A 25,021-nucleotide genomic window follows, 5' to 3' on the forward strand; every position below is an offset into this window, starting at 1 on the left:
ATACAAAAATTAGCTGGGCGTGGTGGTGCATGCCTGTAGTCCCAGCTACTCAGGAGGCTGAGGCAGGAGAATCACTGGAACCAGGGAGGCAGAGGTTGCAGTGAGCCGAGACTGAGTCACTGCACTCCAGCCTGGTGACAGAGCAAGAGTCCACCTCAAAAAAAAAAAAAAAAAAAGGAAAAAATTATGCAAAAACAAAAAATAACAAAGAAATTTGGAACGATTTGTATGAACATGGGTAAAACAAAGGGGAAGAAAATGAGAAGAGTGTGGAAATACTCATCCCATCAGTACATCAATTCTCAAACTGTTATTAAGAAATGTGATGAGTGGCTGGGCACAGTGGCTCATGCATGTAATCCCAGCACTTTGGGAGGCCAAGGCAGGTGGATTATCTGAGGTCAGGATTTCAAGACTAGCCTGGCCAATATGGTGAAACCATGTCTTTATAAAAATACAAAATTTAGCTGGGTGCAGTGGCGCACGCCTGTGATCCCAGCTCCTCAGCAGGCTGAGGCGGGAGAATCACTTGAACCCGGCAGGCAGAGGTTGCAATGAGGCGAGATCGCTCCACTGCACTTCAGTCTGGGTGACAGAGTGAGACTCCTTCTCAAAAAAAAAAAAGAAGAAGAAACGAAACGGGATGAACAGGCTGGTCACAGTGACTCACTCCTATAAACCCAGCACTTTGCAGAGCCAAGGCAGGAGGATCACTTGAGTCCGCAAGGCAGAGGTTGCAATAAGGCGAGACTGCACCACTGCAATCCAGCCTGGGTGACAGAGCAAGACTCCTTCTCAGAAAAAAAAAAAAAAAAGAAATGCGATGAATAGACTGGTTATGGTGACTCACTCCTGTAATCCCAGCACTTTGCAGGGCCAGGGCAGGAAGGAAGCTCACTTGAGCCCAGGAGTTTGAGACCAGCCTGGCAACCCAGTGAGACCTCATCTCTACAAAAATAAGAATTAAAAACTTAGCCATGTGTGGTGAGCACCTGTAGTCCCAGCTACTTAGTAGGCTGAGGTGGGAGGATCACTTGAGCCCAGCAGTTTGAGGATATAGTGAGTTGTGATTGTACCAATGCATTCCAGCCTGGGTGACAGAGCAAGACCCTGTCTCTACAAACACAAAACAAAAGAAAATAAAACAAAAAAACCCCAAGAAATTGGACCAATAAAGCAGACACTGATGGGGCCAAAACAGAGGCCTTAATACAGCACTCTCAGAAGTTGCTGTACTGATGAGACTCCTACTAGTCACTCAGCATTGAAGGGCCTTAAACAAACCTGCCATATTCACCCTGGTTATTAGGAATTCAAGAAACCTGACCAGGCCGGGTGTGGTGGCTCACGCCTGTAATCCCAGCACTATGGGAGGCCAACGCAGGTGGATCACCTGAGGTCAGCAGTTCAAGACCAGCCTGGTCAACATGGGAAACCCCGGCCGGGCGCGGTGGCTCAAGCCTGTAATCCTAGCACTTTGGGAGGCCGAGACGGGCGGATCACGAGGTCAGGAGATCGAGACCATCCTGGCTAACACAATGAAACCCCGTCTCCACTAAAAATACAAAAAAAATTAGCCGGGCGTGGTGGCGGCGCCTGTAGTCCCAGCTACTCGGGAGGCTGAGGCAGGAGAATGGCGGGAACCCGGGAGGCGGAGCTTGCAGTGAGCCGAGATCGCGCCACTGCACTCCAGCCTGGGCGACAGAGCGAGACTCCGCCTTAAAAAAAAAAAAAAAAAAAAAAAAAAAAAAAAAAAAAAAAAAAAAAAAAAAACATGGGAAACCCCATCTCTACGAAAAATACAAAGAAAACTTAGCCGGGCATGGTGGCAGATGCCTGTAATCCCAGCTACTCGGGAGGCTGCTGAGGCAGGATAATTGCTTAAACCTGGGAGGTGGAGGTTGCAGTGAGCTGAGATAGTGCCACTGCAGAGCGAGACTCCTTCTCAAAAAAACAAAAGAAAATCAAACCTGACCTCTAGTCATCCGGGATGATGGTCCTGCAATTTAATCAAAAGAAGAACTGGACCAGGCTCGGTGACTCACGCCTGTAATCCCAGCACTATGGGAGGCGGAGGCGGGCAGATCACAAGGTCAGGAGATTGAGACCATCTTGGCTAACACAGTGAAACCCTCTCTCTACTAAAAATACAAAAAAATTAGCCTGGTGTGGTGGCGGGCACCTGTAGTCCCAGCTACTCGGGAGGCTGAGGCAGGAGAATGGCGTGAACCCAGGAAGCGGAGCTTGCAGTGAGCCAAGGTCGTGCCACTGCACTCCAGCCTGGGTGACAGAGCAAGACTCCGTCTCAAAAAAAAAAAAGTTAAACTTATCCCTCTCCTTTAGTAAAGCTTATCCCTCTCCTTTAGTAGAAGGAACTGCAAAGACCACTTAGCAAAAAGCATGGAATTGGGGATGGGATGAGGAGGTAAAGAATTTGAGCCATACATACATTCAATTTTCCTGGATAAAGTCAAACTGCTTTCATTTTTTTTTATTACTATTAATTTTTTTTTTTTTTTTTTTTTTTTTTTTTGAGGCAGGATCTTGCTCTGTTGCTCAGGCTGCAGTGCAGTACCTCAATCATAACTCAAGGGATCCTGCCCTCAGCCTCTTGAATAGCTGGCATTACAGGCACACATCACCATACCCAGCTAACTAAAAAAAAAAGTTTGTAGAGACGTGGATCCCACTCGGCTCCCAGGGCTGGTCTCAAACTCCTAGGCTCAAGTGATTTGCCTGCTTTGGCCTCCCAAAGTGCTAGGATTATAGTCATGAGGTACTGTGCCCAGCCCAAAATGCTTTCTTTTTTTTTGAGACGGAGTTTCCTCTGTCAACCAGGCTGGAGTGCAATGGTGTGATCTCGCTTCACTGCATCCTCTGCCTCCTGGGTTCAAGTGATTCTCCTGCCTCAGCCTCCCGAGTAGCTGGAACTACAAACGTGTACCACCACGCCTGGCTAATTTTGTATTTTTAGTAGATACCGGGTTTTGCCATGTTGGTCAGGCTGGTCTCAAACTCCTGCCTCCCCAAGTGCTGGGATTAGAGGCGTGAGCCACGGCATCTGTCCCAGCCCAAACTGCTTTCTTTTCTTTTTTTTTTTTTTTTTTTTTGAGACGGAGTCTCGCTCTGTCGCCCAGGCTGGAGTGCAGTGGCTGGATCTTGGCTCACTGCAAGCTCCGCCTCCCGGGTTTACGCCATTCTCCTGCCTCAGCCTCCCGAGTAGCTGGGACTACAGGCGCCTGCTACCTCGCCCGGCTAGTTTTTTGTATTTTTTAGTAGAGACGGGGTTTCACTGTGTTAGCCAGGATGGTCTTGATCTCCTGACCTCGTGATCCGCCCGTCTCGGCCTCCCAAAGTGCTGGGATTACAGGCTTGAGCCACCGCGCCCGGCCTTTTCTGCTTATTTTTTTGAGACGGAGTCCCAGTCTGTCCAGGCTGGAATGTAATGGCACGATCTCGGCTCACTGCAACTTCCGCCTCCCGGCCTCAGCTTCCCAAAGTGCTGGGATGACGGGCTTGAGCCACAGCGCCTGGCCAATTTCCTCGTTTAAAAAAATGGAATTTAGCCAGGCGCGGTGGCTCACGCCTGTCATTCCAGCACTTTGGGAGGCCTAGGCGGGCGGATCACCTGAAATCGGGAGTTTGAGACCAGCCTGGCTAACATGGTGAAATCCTGTTTCCACTGAAAATACAAAAAATTAGCCAGGTGTGCAGCTGGGCTTGGTGTCGTGTGCCTCTAATACCAGCTACTCGGGAGGCTGAGGCAGGCGAATCACTTGAACCCGGGTGGCGGAGATTGCGGTGACCTGAGATCGCGCCACTGCACTCCAGCCTGGGCGACAAGAGCGAAACTCCGTCTCAATAAATAAATAAATAAATAAATTGAATGTAATCCCTGAAATGTATCCCAACTCAGAAGTCAACCCTATCAAGCACCACAGCCTAGAGCAATACAGAAAGGGCAGTTAAATTCAGTTACCTGCATTTGAAGGCAGGTCAAGGTCCCTGGGTTCCAGATATATCCTGGGTCACAGCAAAGAATATTAGTGATGATGAGCAAACTAAGTAGGAATGACAGGGTTCTGCAGCTGCCCACGCCTGCGCAGTGAAGGGGACTCGCGGAGAGCCAGCGCGTCCCAGGCCCAGCTTTTTCGCAGGGTCTCCAGTTTCGCGGCCCCTCCCTTCCGCGTCCCCCACCCCCACGCGCCTCCGTGCGCCAGTCTGAGCCTCATGCGGCGCCTGGACAATGGGGAGGTGGGTGGTCGCGGCTGCAGTGCCAAGTAGGGCTGGTTGGCTCGGTGCTCGCTGGGTGCAGGGCAGCGAACTGGAGGAAGAAAGTGGACGTTGGTGAGAACCGCAGTTTCAGCCATGCGAAGGCCCCCGATCAAAAAGACAGATTTGTTGCTAGGTGATTCATCGGTGCCATTCTTTGCCATTCTTTGTGTATCTACAGCTCATGATGAGAGAGGACCGCGTGATGAAGGCCTACAGCGCAGAGCCGGAGCCAGAGCCAGAGCGAGCCGCATGAGCCTCACCTGCAGCTTGACTGAAACAGCATCTTGCAGCTCTGAAGCTCCAGGCCTAGAGTCGCTCCCCCCACCTTTTCCTTGTCTCACTTGCCCAACTCTCGGCAGGCGACCCCCTGGCCCAAACTCAACCATCTGGGGCCACTTGGGACCTTGGCCAAGTTTCTGCAACAAACACATTATTTAAAAAAAAAAAAAAAAAAGAGGGTGACAGGGTGGGGGACAAGTTTTACCTTGAATTTTCTCTAAAAGCCCAGGTGGCTTTGGGAGGTGTGGAAGGGGGAAATCCCCTCAACCAAAACCCAACTATTATCTACCCAGTCATCTAACACTTATTGTGCTAGTTATCAATTTACTGTCTGTCAGCTCCGAATTCATCCCTCAATACCTGCTTTTAAATGGATGGAATTCCTTTAAGCATTTCCTTTTTAGAGTACTAAGAACAATGCTTTCTCAGTAGATGGTGCTGGAAGGATACTCCAGGATGAAGGGGGATTTTCTTGCTGGTTCCAGTGGCTGCACCATAGGTCAGCAGTATAGATGAGAGGAAATTTGGTGGTGACCTGCCCCAGCCAAACCCTGGCCTGGTGGTCACTTTCCACAGGGATGCCACACTCCAGGCCCCCTACCCCTCTGGTGCCTCGACTCCCTCTGCACATCTGCATGTCTGGTCACCAGCTGTGTGTTCCCTGCTTGCAAAGGGACTGCATACCTGCACTGGCCTAGGCAAATCACCAAACTTCTCTGCTCTCCCCTGGACTGCAACTCTACATTCTCCAGTAGGGTGTGCACCTCAGTTTTGAGGAAATGGCAGTGGCCTTCCTTCCAAGTATGTCCTTTCTTGGATAATCTCCTTCAGCTCTAGGAAACTGAATTTTGTCTTATATCTTTTATTTTTTTTTAAAGGAGTTTTGTTCTTATTGCACAGGCTGGAGTGCAATGATACGATCTTGGCTCACTGCAACCTCCACCTCCCCAGGTCAAGCGATTCTTCTGCTCAGCTGGGATTACAGGTGACTACCACTATGCCCAGCCATTTTTTCTTCATATTTTTAAGAGATGGGGTTTCAGCATACTGGCCAGACTGGTCTCGAGCTGCTGACCTCAGGCGATCCACCCACCTCAGCCTCCCAAAGTGCTGGGATTACATGCATGACCCACCGCGCCCAGCCTATAGCTTGATATTCTTTGTATTATCCTTTCCTTGTAAAAAAAAAACTAAACAAAAAAAGTGTGATTTTTATCTTCTGATAGGACCCAGACTGATACACTTGATAGACATCACTTGTATCACTGGGTATGGTGGCTCACGCCTGTAATCCCAGAACGTTGGGAGGCTGAGGCGGACAGATCGCGGACAGATCACATGAGGCCAGAAGTTCAAGACCAGCCTAGTCAACATAGTGAAACCCCATCTCTACTAAAAGTACAAAAATTAGCTGGGTGTGGTGGTCTACACCTGTAGTCTCAGCTACTTGGGAGACTAAACCAAGAGAATCGCTTGAACCTGGGAGGCGGAGGTTCCAGTGAGCTGAGATCACACCATTGCACTCCATCCTGGGTAACAAGAGCGAAGCTCCGTCCCCCCCCCCAAAAAAAGAAAAAAAATGCATAACAAGAGAGGCAAAAATGCATATAACAAGAGGCAAGGCTTTTAGGTAGGTAGGGCAGTTTTTAAAAAAACTAGTTATCAGTGGGAAACAAAACAAATAATTTATCAAGTATGAAAAGCAATGCACATTTAATCTACATAATAAACACATACGGCTCTTCTCTTACATATAAGACTCTAAGAACAGAGTCTCATATGAGTATAAGGGTCTCATACAAGTCACAACAGGCACTGAGTAGCCAAGTCAGGATTTAAAGCTGATTTTGTGGTCACAGGAAGGACAAAAAGTAATGAGCCCATAATTTCATGTACATTCAGAATTTTTATTTTAAAACAAAGAGTCAGAGTAACATTAGTAATAGAAAATCCATATGGAAATATTCACAATCTTCTCAGTGAAAAAGGGGACCCTACCTTACTGCCGACCTACTGTTTGAGGAACCAGAAGTTGACGTGAAATTGCAAGGTCACCTTTTCAAGCTAAACCCCACTCCATAGCTATGTCCTTTTTTTTTTTTTTTCCTTGAGATGGAGTCTTGCACTGTGGCCTGGGCTAGGGTGCAATGATGCAATCTGCAACCTCTGCGTCCCGGGTTCACGTGATTCTCCTGCCTCAGCCTCCCGAGTAGCTGGGATTACAGGCGCCCGCCACCACGCCCAGTTAATTTTTGCATTTTTAGTAAAGACAGGGTTTCACTATGTTGGCCAGATTGCTCTCGAATCCCTGACCGCCCGCCTTGGCCTCCCAAAGTGCTGGGATTACAGGCGAGAGCCACCGCACCCGGCCTCAGCTGTGTGTTTATATTCAAAGGCTCCACAGGAACAGTGAGAACTGAAAACCAAAATACTGTCACTGGCAAGGGTTTGGCTAATGGTTCTGAGATGTGTAAGCACCAAGAAGGGAAAGGGAGATTGAGCAACATAGGAAAATGGGGCTGTAGGAACAAACACAGAGAAAATAAGTCACCAAGAATGTACTTGCACCCAGAGCAAAGTGACAGTGCACATACATTCATCCTCAAGTGTGGCTACACTGCACACTGACTCATGCTCTCAAACGTGGTTTATTGGAAAGATTCAGGCCCCCTAAGGGCACTCGGCATCGGACCACAGTGACATGGTAACAGACATACGCAAGCGTGACCCTAAAGCAACAACACACTTTAGATAATAATCGCTCAGAAAAAAATCCTCTCCCAGAGCTGAGGTTACACATTCCAAGTTTGCTATAAATATTCTTTGGGGAATTCCTTTAAAGGTATGAGTTAAAATAAAACAGAAAATCAACACCTAAAATCTCCTAAAGAACAAAGTGGAGAAACAATGAATCTCTACCAAGAACCAATTATTTGTGGTTTCTCATTTGGATGGCTCTCCCACAAGATAGGTGGCAGGATTACTTCAAAAGTCATGAGACTACTACAAGAAGGAGTTATTTCGTCCAGTGAGGGGAACAGCCTTTCTAGAAATCACTTTCCCTTCCCTCAACTCCATCCAAAATTAGAACCCATCAACTGCCATTAACTACAATGCCCATATTAGTTAATAATCCTAGACTTCAAGTACTACTACATGTAAACTATTATCTTAAAGAAAAAAATTCTAAAGGAAATCAGTAGCTTTATTATATAAGCCTATGACTTTTATGAAAAATTAAACTTCAAGAGTTTCCATCTGAAGGACAAAAATTGTTAAGAGGTAAAGTACAGCCCTCAGGCACCACATCATTTACCCTCCAATAATGAACTACATTTCTCCCTAAATTCTTCTTATTGCACCTGAACCTCTCCAGCATCAAATCTTTTACTCTATAACCTCTCTTTAAACACCTCCCTCTAATCTCAATTTCCTTCTGTTTTAATTATTTGGTAAAATTATGCTTAAAAAAATAAATATTTCCACCATGGCACATATATACCTATGTAACAAACCTGCACATTCTGCACATGTATCCTGGAGCTTAATGTAAAAAAAAATTATGTAATTAAACCAGAGGATAAAATAAATAAAACTCAAGTTTACTTGCCATGTAGAGCTGTGTGGAAGTGAGGAAGGTGCTCTTACATAAACTCCCTCTGCCTTCCACACTCATACGTGCATCTGCTTCCTGTTAAGTCTGAGGTTGGGGGAACTGCACCTTACTTTTCCTCTCCTATATCCCCTAATGTGGCAATATTAGAACCCAAGGGAGGAAAAGTTGGCAAAGTTGTCATATGCCAAGTGGCCAATCCCTCCTGAAATGAAGGTAGGTTCACTCGGTCTCTCCTAAGCAGAAGAGAATGTCCAGGAAATAAAATCTTTAAAAAGCCATTGAAAATCCAACAAACCCCAGCCTTGGGGTGCTCATGGAGTGCGTGGGATGAGAAAGGAATCAAGTAGCAGCATTCAGAAGCAATCTGGGTTCATCCTGATGAGGTCTCTCCTTGTTCAGGGAGAGATGGCTTTTCCCATGCTGGGAGGGAGGTGGAAGCGGGCATGACTTAGACATTGGTGGTGGTCTCCTTAGGAGGCTGGATGCTGTTCATCTCCATGACGCCGTCCTTCCCAGATCTATCTGCACCATGTGCCTGCCCTTCAAAGGCCCGTGTGATATCCTCAAAAGTCCTGCCACGGGTCTCAGGGACTTTGAAGAAGGTAAAGGCCAAGAAGGTAATGAGGAAGCCGGTGAAGATAATAAAAACGTAGGCTCCTAAATAGTGCTAGTGAAAGGACACAAAAAAGGAAGGTTGATATAAAAATCTGGTCATTGACAAACTCAATTTCCTTCACATTCATATTTCCAGTGGGCTTCAAGCTATAACCCTTCCATATTTAATGGAAACAGGTTTCTTCAGTGATTCACTTAAGATTCTGTTGCTAACTTACTATAGTTCTCTGTAGTTTTCTTTTTGTTATTCCTTTTCAATACAGTTAGATGCTTCCAAATGTCTACTGAGTATTTTTGGACTTTTGAGTATTATTTTTAAAATCTGTGTTTCTGGGCCGAGTGCGGCGGCTCACGCCTATAATCCCAGCACTTTGGGAGGTCAAGGTGGGAGGATCACCGGAACCCAGCAGTTTGAGACCAGCCTGGGCAACACAACAAGACTCCATCTCTTTTTACAGTTTTTTTTGTTTTGAAATGGGGTCTCGCTCTGTCACCCAGGGTAGAGAGCAGAAGCGTGATCACAGCTCACAATGAACTCTACCTCCTGGGTTCAAGTGATTCTCTTGCCTCAGTCTCCTGAGTAGCTAGGCCTACAGGTGTGTGCTACAATGCCTGGCTTTTTTTTTCTTTGAGACAGTTTCTCTCATGTTGCCCAGGCTGGAGTGCAATGGCATGATCTTGCTCACTGAGATTACAGTGAGCCATGACTCAAGGCCTAATTTTTGTATTTATTGTAGAAACAGGGTTTCACCATGATAGTCAGGCTGGTCCCCAACTCCTGACCTCAAGTTATCCACCCGCCTTGGCCTCTCAAAGTGCTGGGATTACAGGCTTGAGCCACTGCGTCCGGCCGTGATTTAAAACTTACGAATTGTTTATTTCTGGAATTTTCCATTTAATATTTTTAGACTGCAGGTAACTGAAACCGCAGATGAGGAGGGACTATGGTATTATTTATTTGTTGATTTATTGAGGGATGAAGTCTTGCTCCCATCAAGCAGGCTGGAGTGCAGTAGCGTGATCTCGGCACGCTGCAACCTCCACCTCCCAGGTTTAAGCGATTCTCCTTCCTCGGTCTCCCAAATAGCTGGAATTACAGGCGTGTGCCACCATGCCCAGCTAATTTTTGAGTTTTTAGTAGAGACAGGAGTTTCACCATGTTGGCCAGGCTGATCTCGAACTCCTGACCTCAGGTGATCCACCTGCCTCAGCCTCTCAAAGTGCTAGGATTACAGGCGTGAGCCACAATGTCAGGCCCAGACTACTCTATTATTTTTTTTTAATTTATTTTTATTTATTTTTATTTTTTTTATTTTTTTTATTTTTTTGAGACGGAGTCTCACTGTGTCGCCCAGGCTGGAGTGCAGTGGCCGGATTTCAGCTCACTGCAAGCTCCGCCTCCCGGGTTCACTCCTGCCTCAGCCTCCGGAGTAGCTGGGACTACAGGCGCCTGCCACCTCGCCCGGCTAGTTTTTTGTATTTTTTTAGTAGAGACGGGGTTTCACCGTGTTAGCCAGGATGGTCTCGAACTCCTGACCTCGTGATCCGCCCGTCTCGGCCTCCCAAAGTGCTGGGATTACAGGCTTGAGCCACCGCGCCCGGCCCAGACTACTCTATTATTAAGGAGTATCTTCAACATGTCAGCTTGCATAGGCTGGTTTTAAGATAAGGTGAGTTTACTTACAGCAGCAGAGGGGAAGAGCAATCCAACTAGGAAGTTGGAGGTCCAGTTGGAACAGCCGGCCACTGCCATCGCAGTTGGGCGGGGGCCCTGGCTGAAGAGTTCGGCCACAATAAACCAGGGAATGGGGCCTGGTCCAATTTCAAAGAAGGCTACAAAGACCAGGATAGCGCCAATACAGACAAAGCTCATCCCATTATAGTTATCCTGTAAGAGGAAAGAACAGAGAAAATACAATTTAAAGACAGTGTAACCTAGGATCTAGGTTCCCAGAGGCAATTAACGGCAAGATCCTCCTGTCCCTGATGCACAATACAAAGAGTGGCTGTGGAATCAATAGGCTTGGATTTATTTTTATTATTTTTAGAGACAGGGTCTTACTGTGCTGCCCAGGCTGGAGTGCAGTGGCACTACAATACCTCGCTGCATCATCAATCTCCTGGGCTTAAGCAATCCTCCCACCTCAGCCTCTCAAATCGCTTGGACTTGAAGCATGTGCTACCACACCTGGCTAATTAAAAAAATTTTTTTAGCCGGGCGCTGTGGCTCACACCAAGGCAGGTGGATTATTTGAGGTCAAGAGTTGGAGACCAGCCTGGCTAACATGGTGAAACCCTGTCTCTACTAAAAAGTACAAAAATTAGCTGGGCATGGTGGTGCATGCCTGTAATTCCAGCTTCCTGGGAGGCTGAGGCATAGGAAACGCTTAAGCCCAGGAGGCGGAGGTTGCAGTGAGCTGAGATCGTGCCACTGCACTTCAGCCTGTTGACACAGTGAAACCCTGTCACAAAAAAACAAAACCAAAACAAAACAAATTTTTGTTTTTTTATAGAGACAGTTTCTTGCCATGTTGCCTAGGCTGGTCTTGATCTTATGGCCTCAAGCAATCCTCTAACCTTGGCCTTCCAAAGTTGCAGATGACAGGCATGAACCACTGCACCCAGCCAGGCTTGGAATTTTTTTTTTTTTTTTTGAGAGGGAGTTTCGCTCTTGTTGCCCAGGCCAGAGTGCAATGGCGCCATCTTGACTCACTGCAACCTCTGCCTCCTGGGTTCAAGTGATTCTCCTGCCTCAGCCTCCTGAGTAGCTGGCATTAGAGGCACGCAACACCACTCCCGGCTAATTTTGTATTTTTAGTAGAGACGGGGTTTCTCCATGTTGGTCAGGCTGTTCTTGAACTCCCAACCTCAGGTGATCCACCCACCTCAGCCTCCCAAAGTGCTGGGATTACAGGCATGAGCCACCGCGTCCCACCAAGGCTTGGATTTTTGAATCCCATCTATGTGATCTCATGTATGTCACTTTGTATTGAGACCATGTCATCATCTACTAAGTGTGATTACCTTGATATTATTTTAAGAATTAAACTAGATAATTTATTTTATAAGCTATAAGAATGTTCTATAAATGTAAGGATTCTAATCGTTTACCTCCAGTTCTCTGAAGACCCACATTTCTTAAAAACTCTGGGCATCCTGCTTCTCTCCTTTGACTTTGTTGACAAACTGCAACCTTAACAACCCACCCCTTGTGTCACAGAAGTCAACTGTAACCTCTCCTCCTTTCCCCCTCCCTCGCTTTTCTTCACTCAAAGAGCACTCACCTTTAATAACAAAGAAACAGTCATAAGCGTGGAACAAACAGCCATCCCTCCAAGGCCTATCATATGCAGAGTCCTTCTTCCTGCCCTTTCCACCAGAAATAGCTGGAAGAAGAATGTGACATGACTTCAGTTTTCCTTTCCATGAAAACAGTGTCTGAGCTCCTTGAAATCTGCCTTACCAACAGCAGGACACTTGTTACGGATACACCTCCTGTGATTTATGATTTTATATACGTACACATTGTGTTCCATTCACAGGTCCTGGCTCAAAATCCCCCTAGCCCTTGGTAGAGTCTTTTATCATAATGTTGGGATGCCGCAGGTCTCAGAAAATAGAATTCTTCTCTGACTTTCTCCTGCCCTCCCACTTGGCAGGACGCTAATCTGACTGCGGGTCATAAAACCCTCATTTCAGAGAGGGTCCTGCCCCATCCCCTAGAGGAAGAAATGCTATAGAGAGGCCAAAATAATCCAAACAGACAGGCCTGGCTGGGTTCAGATCATTCCCTTTTTGTCCAATCACATTTCAAAACAGTTGTCCATGCTTCAATCATGGAGAATCAATTAAGTCTGCATAAAATGCCCAAAAGGCAGGGTGTGGGGAGCTTCCAGATATCTGAACCCATGGAAGCTGACAGGAAGGTCAGCAACAAATCATCTATGCACTAGGAGTGCACCCCAACTCCACGGAGACAGAGGCTCCCACGCTCAGGGTCCCTCCAGACCTCGACCTGTGAATCAATTTGGTTGTTTATTTCTGTGCTTTAAAATATCCTTTAAAATCAAACTAGGAGGCCGGACGTGGTGGCTCAAGCCTGTAATCCCAGCACTTTGGGAGGCTGAGGCGGGTGGATCACGAGGTCAGGAGATCGAGACCATCCTGGCTAACACGGTGAAACCCCGTCTCTACTAAAAAAATACAAAAAACTAGCCGGGCGAGGTGGCGGGCACCTGTAGTCCCAGCTACTCGGGAGGCTGAGCCAGGAGAATAGCGTGAACCCGGGAGGCGGAGCTTGCAGTGAGCCGAGATCCGACCACTGCACTCCAGCCTGGGCAACAGAGCGAGACTCCGTCTCAACAAAAAAAACAACAAAAAAAAAAACAAAAAAAAAAAATCAAACTAGGAAACATTTTCCCTGAGTTCTGTGAGCCACTGTAGCCAATTAATCCAACCCAAAGAGGGCGTGGTGGGAATCCCGATCTATAGCTGGTGGGTCAGAAGCACAGGTAAAACAACCTGGAGCCTGTGATGGGCATCAGGAGTGGAGGGCAGTCTTGGGAACTGTGCCACCAACCTGTGAGATCTGATGCTATCTCCAGGTAAATCGTGTCAGAGTTAAATCGCAGGACACCTAGATGGTGTCCACTACAGAACTGATTGCCTACCTAATGGGGACAAATCTTCACACATTCTGGGGGTCACAGACATCTTGATTATTGTTTCTTTAGTTTAAAAACAGTGGAATCACAGAGTTGAGAGCTTTTCCAAACACCTCTCCTCCAATTCCAAGTTTAAAGTGTACTATATATAGTGAGTCCCTTCTATACTTCCTCCTTTCCCATCCATCCACATTTGCTTGAAGAGTGAAGACTACATCCAACATTAAATGTATCTTTTTCCCAAAGGAAAATTAAACAGAAAGGTAACTAAATGATAGTAGGGTCACTCAATCCATCTTTGAACATCTGTAGCAAGGATTCTTTTCCCCCCACAAAATTATCAAACCATCCAACTTACAGAAACTACAGTGAAGATTGTATTAACCACACCCGCGCCGATGGTGGCATAGATGGGCTCTTGAACACCTGCATCCTTGAAGATTCCTGTTGAGTAGTAGAACACCTAGTAGAAAAGAAAACATGCAACTTTGATACAATTCTGCATACCAGTTACACAGAACCCTCAAAAATAAACTTATTTTTTTTCTAGGGTTTTTGTTCAATACTCATATCCCTTCTGCAAATGAATTATCTTCTGTATCTTATCCCCTTTCTCTTTTTTCTGAGAGGGAGTCTCAAACTGTCACCTAGGCAGGAGTGCAGTGGCACAATCTCGGCTCACTGTTATTCTACCTCCCAGATGAAAGCGATTCTCCTGCCTCAGCCTCCTGAGTAGCTGGACTACAGGTGCCTGCAACCACTCCCAGCTAATTTTTGTAGTTTAAGTAGAGACGGGTTTTCGACATGTTGGCCAGGCTGGTCTCAAACTCCTGTCCTCAAGTGACCTGCTGGCCTTGGCCTCCCAAAGTGCTGGGATTACAACTACCCCAGTTACAACTACCATATATACATATATATATACCCCAGTTACAACTACCAACTATGCTACAATTACCATAGTTAAGAGATATTAAAATATTGGACTCAGACCTCAAGTTAATAAGAGAACATTATCTAGGTTACCCAGGTTCGCTTCAGTTTATTTCACCCAGAGTATTTGCCTCCATAGCAATATTAGTCTTTTTGATGAATATGGACCTCTACATTGGGATTTACCTTCTCAAGAAGCAACTCTTTAAATCCCTAGTACAAGGCCGGGCGTGGTGGCTCAAGCCTGTAATCCCAGCACTTTGGGAGGCCGAGACGGGCGGATCACGAGGCCAGGAGATCGAGACCATCCTGGCTAACACAGTGAAACCCCATCTCTACTAAAAAAATACAAAAAACTAGCCGGGCGAGGTGGCGGGCGCCTGTAGTCCCAGCTACTCGGGAGGCTGAGGCAGGAGAATGGCGGGAACCCGGGAGGTGGAGCTTGCAGTGAGCTGAGATCCGGCCACTGTACTCCAGCCCGGCGACAGAGTGAGACTCCGTCTCAAAAAAAAAAAAAAAAAAAATACAAAAATCTAGCCGGGCGAGGTGGCGGGCGCCTGTAGTCCCAGCTACTCGGGAGGCTGAGGCAGGAGAATGGCGTAAACCTGGGAGGCAGAGCTTGTAGTGAGCTGAGATCCGGCCACTGCACTCCATCCTGGGCGATAGAGCGAGACTCCATCTCAAAAAATAAATAAATAAATAAATCCCTAGTACATAAGATATAAACTATATTTATATTTTCTTGTTTTTTTGTTTTTTTTTTGAGACGGAGTCTCGCTCTGTCGCCCAGGCTGGAGTGCAGTGGCCGGATCTCAGCTCACTGCAAGCTCCGCCTCCTGGGTTCACGCCATTCTCCTGCCTCAGCCTCCCAAGTAGCTGGGACTACAGGCGCCCGCCACCTCGCCCGGCTAGTTTTTTGTATTTTTTTTAGTAGAGACGGGGTTTCACCGGGTTAGCCAGGATGGTCTCGATCTCCTGACCTCGTGATCCTCCCGTCTCGGCCTCCCAAAGTGCTGGGATTACAGGTTTGAGCCACCGCGCCCGGCCAACTATATTTATATTTTCTAAAATAAGATTATAACTATTTTTTGAAACAGATTTGTAGAGTCATTATTGAAAACCCTGCTGCTCTAGGGCTAATTAAGACTGTTAAAAAATCTCAACATATTATATGATGACATCAAGCTTGTGGGGAAAGATATTAGGCTAGCACAAAATTACTTGAGCAGTTTAAACAAGTAACAAATAGGTATGCCAATTCTCTTCCTTAACATAATGTCTACATGTCAAAAACCTAATGTACATGTACACATCTCAATAAAACTTCTTACAGTAAAATGACTTTGCGATCTAGTGTCACCAAGCAAGATAAGCTAACCCCTATGTCATCTTACCTAAACAGTTTACTCTGCTAGGTAAACATGATACAATGCAACCTGTTACCCATTTGCCCATAAGGGAAATTAGAAATCATCGTTTGTGCAAAAGTAGGTTGGAAAAGCGATTTCCAAGCCTGCTGTGCATCAGATTTTTTTTTACAGACAATTTTCAGGCCTCTTACACAGAGATTCTCAAATTCAGCTGACTCAGGAATCCCAACACCCATAATTCTGGTGCAGCTAGCTTTGGGTGAGATTATACCTGGAGCAAAGTCTACTCATTGACTAAGTTGGGAGCCAGCTTCGTCCAACAATAATTAACATACATGCTGGGCATGGTGGCTCACACCTGAGGTCAGGAGTTTGAGACCAGCCTGGCCAACATGGTGATATCCCGTCTCTACTAAAAATACAAAAAAACTAGCTAGGTATGGTGGTGTGCTCCTGTAATCCCAGCTACTAGGGAGGCTGAGGCAGGAGAATCGCTTGAACCCGGGTGGTGGAGCTTTCAGTGAGCTGAGACTGTGCCACTGTACTACAGCCTGGGTGACAGAGTGAGACTCAAAAAAAAAGAAAAAGAATGTACACACCGTACTCTGAAGTGGCAGTTGTCTGTCCCTCAGAGTGCTCATTAATCATTTGTAATTTCCCACAGGTGATCTTTTCCTGATCCTGTTTTGCAGGGCCAGAACTGTGGTGAGGCAACTAGGGAGTTGCCTCAGGTGCATTCTTTTATTTGTTCTTTTTTTAAACAGGCACAGAACTAATGCAAGGTACATTCTTTAAAGAGGTGCTCATTCTCAGGGCTACACTTGCACGTAGCTGCCTCACCTGCCGAGTCTCAGCTCTGCTGCTCTGGAAGGTCTCGGGAGCACATTTTTCTCCAGCAATACATGTGACCTACATTAGCATTTCCAAATGAGGAATTTGAAACTGGGATTCAACAAAATCACCAATCACCTAGGAGGCTTTTTCTAACTACTGTGTATTTCCTCCCAAGTGGGTTTTTTTTTTTTTTTTTTTTAAAGACAGGCTCATACTATATTGCCCAGGCTTGACTCCTGAGCCTAAGTGATACTCCCACCTCAGCCTCCCGAGTAGTAGCTGGGATTACAGGCATGAGCAGCCACCACACCTGGCTCCTCAGATTCTGACAAAACAGCCTCTAACCCCTCCCAGGAAGCACTGCCACTTCAAATACAAATACTCTGGTGTGCTAGCTAGGAGAAAAGTTCAGGAACCAACTTACTATTTTGAGCATCAAAACGCTCTATTACATGCAAAATGCTTTGTTACAAAATAACTTAATCCCATTGATCAAAGGCTATCTGAAAACCCTTAGGGGATGAATCAGTATTTTAAAAGGTGGGACAAGGGTGCTCTTAATAGCCATATTGACTAGAAGGCACAGGAATATTCTCTTCCTACAATCCAGTCAAACGCAGGAAGCCGATATTTGCATGGAATACAAGGGCTATCTGCCAAATGCTAGCTTCCGTTTTGCTGCCCTCTTTAAACTATCATGCTCACTATTCTTGTTGTAAAAACATAGACTGGTAAAGTCAGTTCACTCTGAAGTCGCCAGTGTCCTTCCAGGGTCTTTTTTTCCCTATTTCAGAGACAGAGTCTCACTCTGTCTCCCAGGCTGGAATGCAGTGGCATAATTATAGCTCACTGCAGCCTGCAACTCCTGAGCTCAAGTGATCCTTTTATCTGTCTCCTGAGTAGCTGGGACTACAGGCACAGCGCCACCATGCCCGGCATTTTAAGTGAAATACTGTAAGACATGTTTGACCCTAAAGTATCATACTCACAGCATTGATGCCAGAGAGCTGCTGAGAGAGCTGGAGCACAATGGAAATGATGATGGGCTGTCGGTAGCTGGACACTCTAAAGAGCTCCAGCACGGTGACTTGCTTTTCTTGTGACATCCTTGCACTCTCATCTTTCATCTCCTGGATGTCTTGAGATACATCCTGGGTGCCCCACAACCGCTGGAGGACTGGTGAAAAGAAGAAAGAGGAAAGGATAAAGACAATGTGCTGCCCCAAATTCATTCTTCCTGTAAGGCAGCCAGGAAAGGGCCGCATGAGATGAGGTGATCGATAGCATCCCTTCCTTTTTTTTTTTTTTTTTGAAACGGAGTTTCACTCTTGTTGCCCAGGCTGGAGTGCAATGGCATGATCTCGGCTCAAGCAACTTCCGCCTCCCGGGTTCACGCAATTCTCCCGCCTCAGTCTGGCGAGTAGCTGGGATTACAGGCATGCACCACCATTCCCGGCTAATTTTGTATTTTTAGTAGAGATGGGGTTTCGCCATGTTGTTCAGGCAGGTCTTGAATTTCTGACCTCAGGTGACCTGCCTTGGCCTCTTAAAGTGCTGGATTACAGGCATGACCCATCATGCCCGGCCTGATAGCATCCATTCCTAAACCTGCCTTTTCATCTCATTCATTAGGGGCTGAAAATTTTCCTCAGGAGTAATCAGAACCCTCCTCACTTGGATTCTGAGGGGCAGGGAAAGAGTGTAACAGAAAATAGGTCCAGTACCCTCATCCTTCAAACAAACCACAACCATATAATTCACATTATATTCACATGAAGGTGTGAAGGATACTCACTCTGCTTAGCATTCTCCTCTTCTTTTCTGTTAATGAGCAAAAATCTGGGACTTTCAGGGCAAAATGGAAGGGTTGCACTTTGTAGGATAGCAGGAAGGATGGTGAAGCCCAATAGCAACGGCCAGAGCTCTTCAGACCCAAGGATGAATTCCAGACCAAAGATCTAGAAACCACACAAAGATAATGCTATAAACCCCATACCTCATAGGCCACAAGTTCATTAAAAAACAAAAAGTTCAGAAAATCATACATTCTTTTACTATGGGAAAAAAATCAACAAATTGTGTTTCTTTTCCTTTCTCTACTCAGCCTGCTTCTTGAGCTACTATGAGTTATAGTAACAATATCTAAAACTTCCACATATAATTGAACATGTGCCAGATATCCTTCAGTGCTTTATCTATGTTAACTTTTTTAATGACCCATGAAACTAACACTCATCAGGTATGAGAAGTTCTAGAGTACCTGGGCCACCAGAATTCCAATTACGATGCCCAGCTGGTTGAGAGTGCCAAAGGCACCCCGCAGGGCAGTAGGCGAGATCTCTCCGATGTACATAGGCACAAACCCTGTGCACAGTCCACAGAAGAGGCCAATAACCAAGCGGCCCAGGATCAGCATTTCAACCGACTTCGCTACTTTACACAGTCCCATAAGGCAACCACCAGTGACAGCCAACAGGTTGACAATCAGCATTGAATTACGCCTGTAAGGTTAATCAAAGACAAAATGCAATTAGCAAAGTGAGAGGCTCCTAACCTCTCTTCTGTCCTCATTATTCTGCTCTTCTCCAGGCTCCTATCATCTCCTTTTTTTTGATCTAACTTTTCTTTTTCACTTTCTATTATCAGAACATTTCTAGTTGGGAACCAGGCATGACCGTGCGTGCCCGCCTATAGTCCCCGGCTCTCAGTGAGCTGAGGTGGGAGGTTGAGGCTGTAGTGAGCTATGATTGAGCTATTACACTCCAGCCTGGGTGACAGAGCAAGACCCCCTTTCTTGGGGGGTTAAAAAAAAAAAAAAGAACATAATCAAGTAAAATAGGTTGCCTTATCCATTTTTAAATGTGAATTCCAATTGCATTTCTAGAATATCCAATTAGCAATTTTTTTTTTTTTTTTTTTTTTTTTTTTGAGACGGAGTCTCGCTCTGTCACCCAGGCTGGAGTGCAGTGGCCGGATCTCAGCTCACTGCAAGCTCCGCCTCCCGGGTTCACTCCTGCCTCAGCCTCCGGAGTAGCTGGGACTACAGGCACCCGCCACCTCACCCGGCTAGTTTTTTGTATTTTTTAGTAGAGACGGGGTTTCACCGGGTTAGCCAGGATGGTCTCGATCTCCTGACCTTGTGATCCGCCCGTCTCGGCCTCCCAAAGTGCTGGGATTACAGGCTTGAGCCACCGCGCCCGGCCCAATTTTTTTTTTTTTTTTGAGATGCAGTGTTGGTCTGTCACCCAGGCTAGAGTGCAGCGGCGGGATCTCGGCTCACTGCAACCTCCGCCTCCCGGGCTCAAGAGATTCTCCTGCCTCAGCCTCCCGAGCAGCTGGGATTACAGGCGCCCACGACCACGCCTGGTTAATTTCTTGTATTTTTAGTAGAGACAGGGGTTTCACCGTGTTAGCCAGGATGGTCTTGACCTCCTGACTTAAAGTGCTGGGATTACAGAGGTGAGCCACTGCACTGGCTTTTTTTTTTTTTTTTTGAGATGGAGTTTCGCTCTTTCACCCAGGCTGGTGTGAAGTGGCCAGATCTCAGCTTACTGCAACCTCTGCACCACCCCCGACGTTCAAGCGATTTTTCTGCCTCAGCCTCTGGAGTAGCTGACATGATAAGTGCCTGTCACTACGCCTGACTAATTTTTGTATTTTTAGTAGAGACGGGGTTTCGCCATGTTGGCCAGGCCGGTCTCGAACTCCTGACCTCAGCTGATCCACTTGCCTCGGCTTCCCTAAGTGCTAAGACTACAGGCGTGAGCCACTGCACCCGGCCTAATTGCCTAAATGAAAATATATTTCATAACTGAAAATATATTCTACCTTCTAAAACATATTGTTAAGCTCCTATAGAATAAGATTCTTTTTACCATTATCCACATTTGCCATAGACTAAGAATTACAAAAATAATTCCTACCTATCCTGTGTAAAATAATAGAAACATTTATTTGAAACCCCAATTTTTTAAATAAAAGTAAACAACTTCATACCTTGTAAATTATGTTTCTGGAAACCCCACAGTTGAGCTTACCTAGGGAATAATTCTGAACTAGCCCTAGCTGGACTGCAAAAGCCAATCACTCACACAGTTCATCTCTTGAGCAGCTGGGCGGGAGCTATGGAGGGTAGTAGAGCTCCAGGCAAGGGCAGTCATATTCGGGGCCAGTTGGACTAGGTTTCCCTTGATTAGAATTCAAGGTGTTCTTATTCAAAGGCATCATCATCTCCCTGCCCTAACTCTCCACACTTGTCCTCAGTGCAGCTGTAGAGCCCACTTCCTTGCCCAGTTTCTAGTCAATACCTGCCAAAGCGGTTGACGAAGAGTCCGACAGAAAAGGAGCCGATCATACCCCCGACGGAGAATATGGCCACAGACAAGGACCAGAGAGACGTGAGCAGCACCTCAGAGGGAGGGATATTTGCCTTCTCCGTCAGACTTTTATTGATAAATTCCTTTATGATCTGCAAAATAAAAGCGTTGGTGGTAGAACAGACTGTTACAGTTGGATGAGAAAAAAAGACAAATATTAGGGATCATTTCCTTCCTAGAGAATCAAGGGAATAAATAGACGGGAATGGAAGAGGCAGATAACGTATTGGAATTAATGTTAACTCTCCCTGGAATAGTAATTTTTTAATTTGTCCTGAAAATCCCAGTAGGTGGCAGCACCGATGTTCAGTCTACCCCAGCCCCATGCTAAGGGAACCCAGCTTCTTTGTACCTAACCCCTAAGGGATAATACAGGAAGTCTATCACTGTGGGTGAAAGAGTGGGAGGAAGAACAGCACCGCCCAGGGTTCAGGAAGTAAGTGAGCTTTCTGCTTTGATTAAACGACCCCACTAATTTTCCCCACCAATATTGTCTCCATCTTCAGTCTTGGACAGGATAGATACAAAGTTTGTCTTAAAATCCCCTAGTTTGGGGAGGAACCCTCACTAACTGTGTTGCCCAGGATGGTGTTTAACTCCTGGGCTCAAGTGATCTTTAGGCTTCAGCCTCCGGAGTAGCTGGGACTCCAGACAGGTGCCACCGTGCCTGGCCTTAAATTCTGATTTCTTGAAACTCTACTTAAAGGAGTAACTTCCCTATTCCAGATTCTAATTCTTGTGGCCTGGCACTCACCTTCTCAGGAGCATTGATGACCCCAGTGTTGTAGCCAAACTGGAAAGAGCCAATTGTAGCAACTGTGATGGCAAAGATCAGAGCTGGGGTGACCTGGAGGGAGGGAAGACAGGGAGGAGAGAGTGGTCCTTAAAACTTGTGATTGGTGACTGTTTCTTATTAATTATGGAGCTGTATTAGGAGAACTTGACCTATGAGTGGTATGAAAAGGGCAAACATCACATGAGATTTAGGTAATTAATGGGGAAGACAAAGGAATAGATTATACTAAAGAACTTAGGCCGGGCGCGGTGGCTCACGCCTGTAATCCCAGCACTTTGGGAGGCCGAGGCGGGCGGATCACAAGGTCAGGAGATCGAGACCACGGTGAAACCCCGTCTCTACTAAAAATACAAAAAATTAGCCGGGCGCGGTTGTGGGCGCCTGTAGTCCCAGCTACTCGGGAGGCTGAGGCAGGAGAATGGCGTGAACCCGGGAGGCGGAGCTTGCAGTGAGCCGAGATCGCGCCACTGCACTCCAGCCTGGGCGACAGAGCGAGACTCCGTCTCAAAAAAAAAAAAAAAAAGAAATGAAATTTGTATAACTCATAAGACATACTAATTATACATAAATTGATAAACGGTAAGACAGAACGAGACTCTGTCTCAAAAAAAAAAAAAAAAAAGAACTTATCTGGAGATAAGAATGTGAAGTTAACTTGGTGAAAGTGGAAAGAAAATTGGGGAAGGAAGAAGTTAAGAGAAACTGGGTTGGTCAGTTTGGAAATATTTAAAAACTTGCATCAGGTAAAAAGGTAGGCACAGAATTCCACTCAAGAACTGGGAGGGCAGAGGACAACACAGCGTTGGGTAGGATCACTAAGAACTGATCATTTCGGAAACAAACACAGTGCAGTCTGATCTGTACCCAGACCCCACAGAAGCCCAGTTGTGGTGGTGGGGGAGGGCACGGTAGTTTGTATCTTCACTGCTGGGCAGCTCTTTGAGTCTCTATCTCTCTGGACCATGTAAGCTACTGGATCTACCCACTGCATCCTGGCCCCATGTCAGTCTTCGTTTATTAAATACAGTTCTGCTATCTCTAACCCCCGCGTAGAGGAAGAAAGAACATCTTACTCTGAACCCAACATATAAGAGACATGTCTTAGTGGGGAGAACCAATCATCTTCACCTTGCCTGGAATAATCCAGCTGGGGAAGACATTTTACATTTCCACCTCCCAGCAGCTCAACTTTTATGCCTGAGGCCATCTTCTATGCCATTCCTCCCCACCCCACCCCACCAAAAATCCCTTCAATCTTTCACATCTTAAACTCATTTCCTTTCAGGTCGGACAGATTAGGCAGCAGGCTAGGAGCTTCAGCAGAAGTGACCTTGCCTGCAGCCTCCCAGACGTCTCAGTCACAGCTAAGCATCGGTACCCCGGAGGGCCCTGCCAGTACAATGCTCTCTGTTAAATCTTTTTCCTTTTAGTAAAAATCTCTTCTGCCTCCTCTCATCATTCGCAATCTTTGAGAGCCTTTTCTTTAGTCTCAATTTTCCATCCCTCTTATTTTCCTACATTTTCTTTCTTCCTGCTTTGTAGAGATGGGATCTCACTATATTGCCCAAGACTAGTCTCAAACTCCAGGCCTCATGTGATCCTTCTGCCTTGGTTTCCCAAATGCTGGGGTTATAGGCGTGACCCGCCACACCCGGCCCCTTATTTTTAGTTAAATTTATCTTGGTAAAAAATGCCTTTCTTGCTGGGCGCGGTAGCTCACGCCTATAATCTCAGCACCTTGGGAGGCCGAGGCGGGCGGATCACCTGAGGTCAGGAGTCTGACCAACATGGAGAAACCCCGTCTCTACTAAAAATACAAATTAGCCGGGCGTGGTGGTTCATGCCTGTAATCCCATCTACTCATGAGGCTGAGGCAGGAGAACCGCTTGAACCCGGGAGGCGGAGGTTGTGGTGAGCTGAGGTCTCTCCATTGCACTCCAGCCTGGGCAACAAGAGCAAAACTCAATCAGAAAAAAAATAAAATAAAATAAAAGCCTTTCTCCCTGCAAATATTGCACTACAGCACCAATAATATTTTGTATGTCCTGCACTCACAATTTTAACCCTAATAGGAAGGACAACTGTAATTCTTTCATGAACCCCAACAGATGGCTGGACCCTGGCCTGTGCCCCCAAACACAGACCTTTTCAAGGTCTAATGCTTCCAGAGAAGTCTTCACACTGGCTGAGACCCACACTTTTAATCTATACAACCAGACAGCCCGATCCTCTAAACGCTCAACCATCTCGTCCTCAGTGGTATATGGTTACCTAAAATAAACCTGAGAAGTCAACACAACTTCCCCGGGTGACTTTCCTATGACAAGAGGGTGAACAGAACTGACATTCAAAGAGAACTGATGAAGCGGCAGCAGTGCAGGCTAGATAAGAAATGAAAAGGCCTTAAGATGGCTTGGTGACTTAGGAGAAAATAGAACAAGGCAATTAACATCATTAATATTTGCCTTTCTGAGTGAACCCCAAACAAGCAAAAATAACCAGTAATTATATCATTCTTACCTTCTGTGTCCCCATGGCCCGAATCTAATTCAAGTCTTCAAGAAAGATCTAGGGGTGTGATTCCAGAAACAGCTCTTTCAGCCAACAAAACCTTCAAAATGTCCTTCTCAGCAGCAAGTCTTCTCCAGGTTCTCAGGAAGGCTCCAGAGTCTCACCACTACAGCATCTCTGGGTCTGGCTGGGATCATGACTATTTATAATCTCCGCAAAGGGTGGAGCCTGAAAGGGCGACAAGCCCCCAGCCCCACCCCACCCCACCCCCCTGAAATAATCTTGTGATCTCTCGGAATTCTGTGTTATCAGAACTTCAGAACTATCCCCACCCCCGCACCACCGACAATAACGCCCTCCCTCCCCCCTCTCTTCAAACCACATCCTGCCACTCTCTCTACCCTGGGTTTTTTTTTTTTTCTTTTTTTTTTTTCAAAAGCTCATCCTTACTCCTTCCCTCTTCTAATAGCAGTTACAGCCTCTTAGTTTCACAGACAAAATGCTACCAGAAAAGCCTGGAGGGAGGGCAAATACACTATTTTTTGCTCTGGAATCTGCTTGGGATTAAAACAATCTACAGAGAGATGAGAATAAATCTATCCATATAAAACAAAGTGGGTGCTACTATCAGAGATTTAAGGTTGTTAGAAAGAGTGTAAGCAGTAAGGATTCCTGATTCTATGAATTTATCAGTCGTTTTTTGTTTATAGGGTGGGTCTACAATCTTTTTTTTTTTTCTTTTTTTTTAAGAGGGA

The 25,021-nt window shown here is 46.1% G+C and overlaps 1 protein-coding gene across 1 annotated transcript; it reads right to left on the reverse strand.

Moving 5' to 3' along the window:
* Nucleotides 1–6,440: 6,440 nt before the first annotated feature.
* Nucleotides 6,441–24,519, reverse strand: LOC105463175 (solute carrier family 2, facilitated glucose transporter member 3). The gene is made up of 10 exons (XM_071072212.1): nucleotides 24,276–24,519; nucleotides 21,714–21,806; nucleotides 20,891–21,051; nucleotides 18,844–19,084; nucleotides 18,379–18,541; nucleotides 17,573–17,760; nucleotides 13,808–13,912; nucleotides 12,070–12,171; nucleotides 10,470–10,673; nucleotides 6,441–8,837 (listed from the first exon to the last, which is right to left on the reverse strand). The coding sequence occupies exons 1-10, from the start codon at nucleotides 24,288–24,290 to the stop codon at nucleotides 8,619–8,621; spliced, it is 1,491 nt and encodes a 496-aa protein (XP_070928313.1). The 5' UTR covers nucleotides 24,291–24,519; the 3' UTR covers nucleotides 6,441–8,618.
* Nucleotides 24,520–25,021: the final 502 nt, after the last annotated feature.

This window comes from Macaca nemestrina, chromosome 10, assembly GCF_043159975.1.
Source record: "Macaca nemestrina isolate mMacNem1 chromosome 10, mMacNem.hap1, whole genome shotgun sequence".
Lineage (NCBI taxonomy): Eukaryota > Metazoa > Chordata > Mammalia > Primates > Cercopithecidae > Macaca > Macaca nemestrina.

What these genes read in the sequence shown, in the direction of transcription:
- LOC105463175 (XM_071072212.1), bottom strand. An exon ending in TTGGAATTCTGGTGGCCCAG is followed by an intron (nt 18,542 to 18,843) that starts GTACTCTAGAAC and finishes TGTGGTTTCTAG; the next exon opens with ATCTTTGGTCTGGAATTCAT. An exon ending in CAATCTTCACTGTAGTTTCT is followed by an intron (nt 12,172 to 13,807) that starts GTAAGTTGGATG and finishes TTCTTCTTCCAG; the next exon opens with CTATTTCTGGTGGAAAGGGC.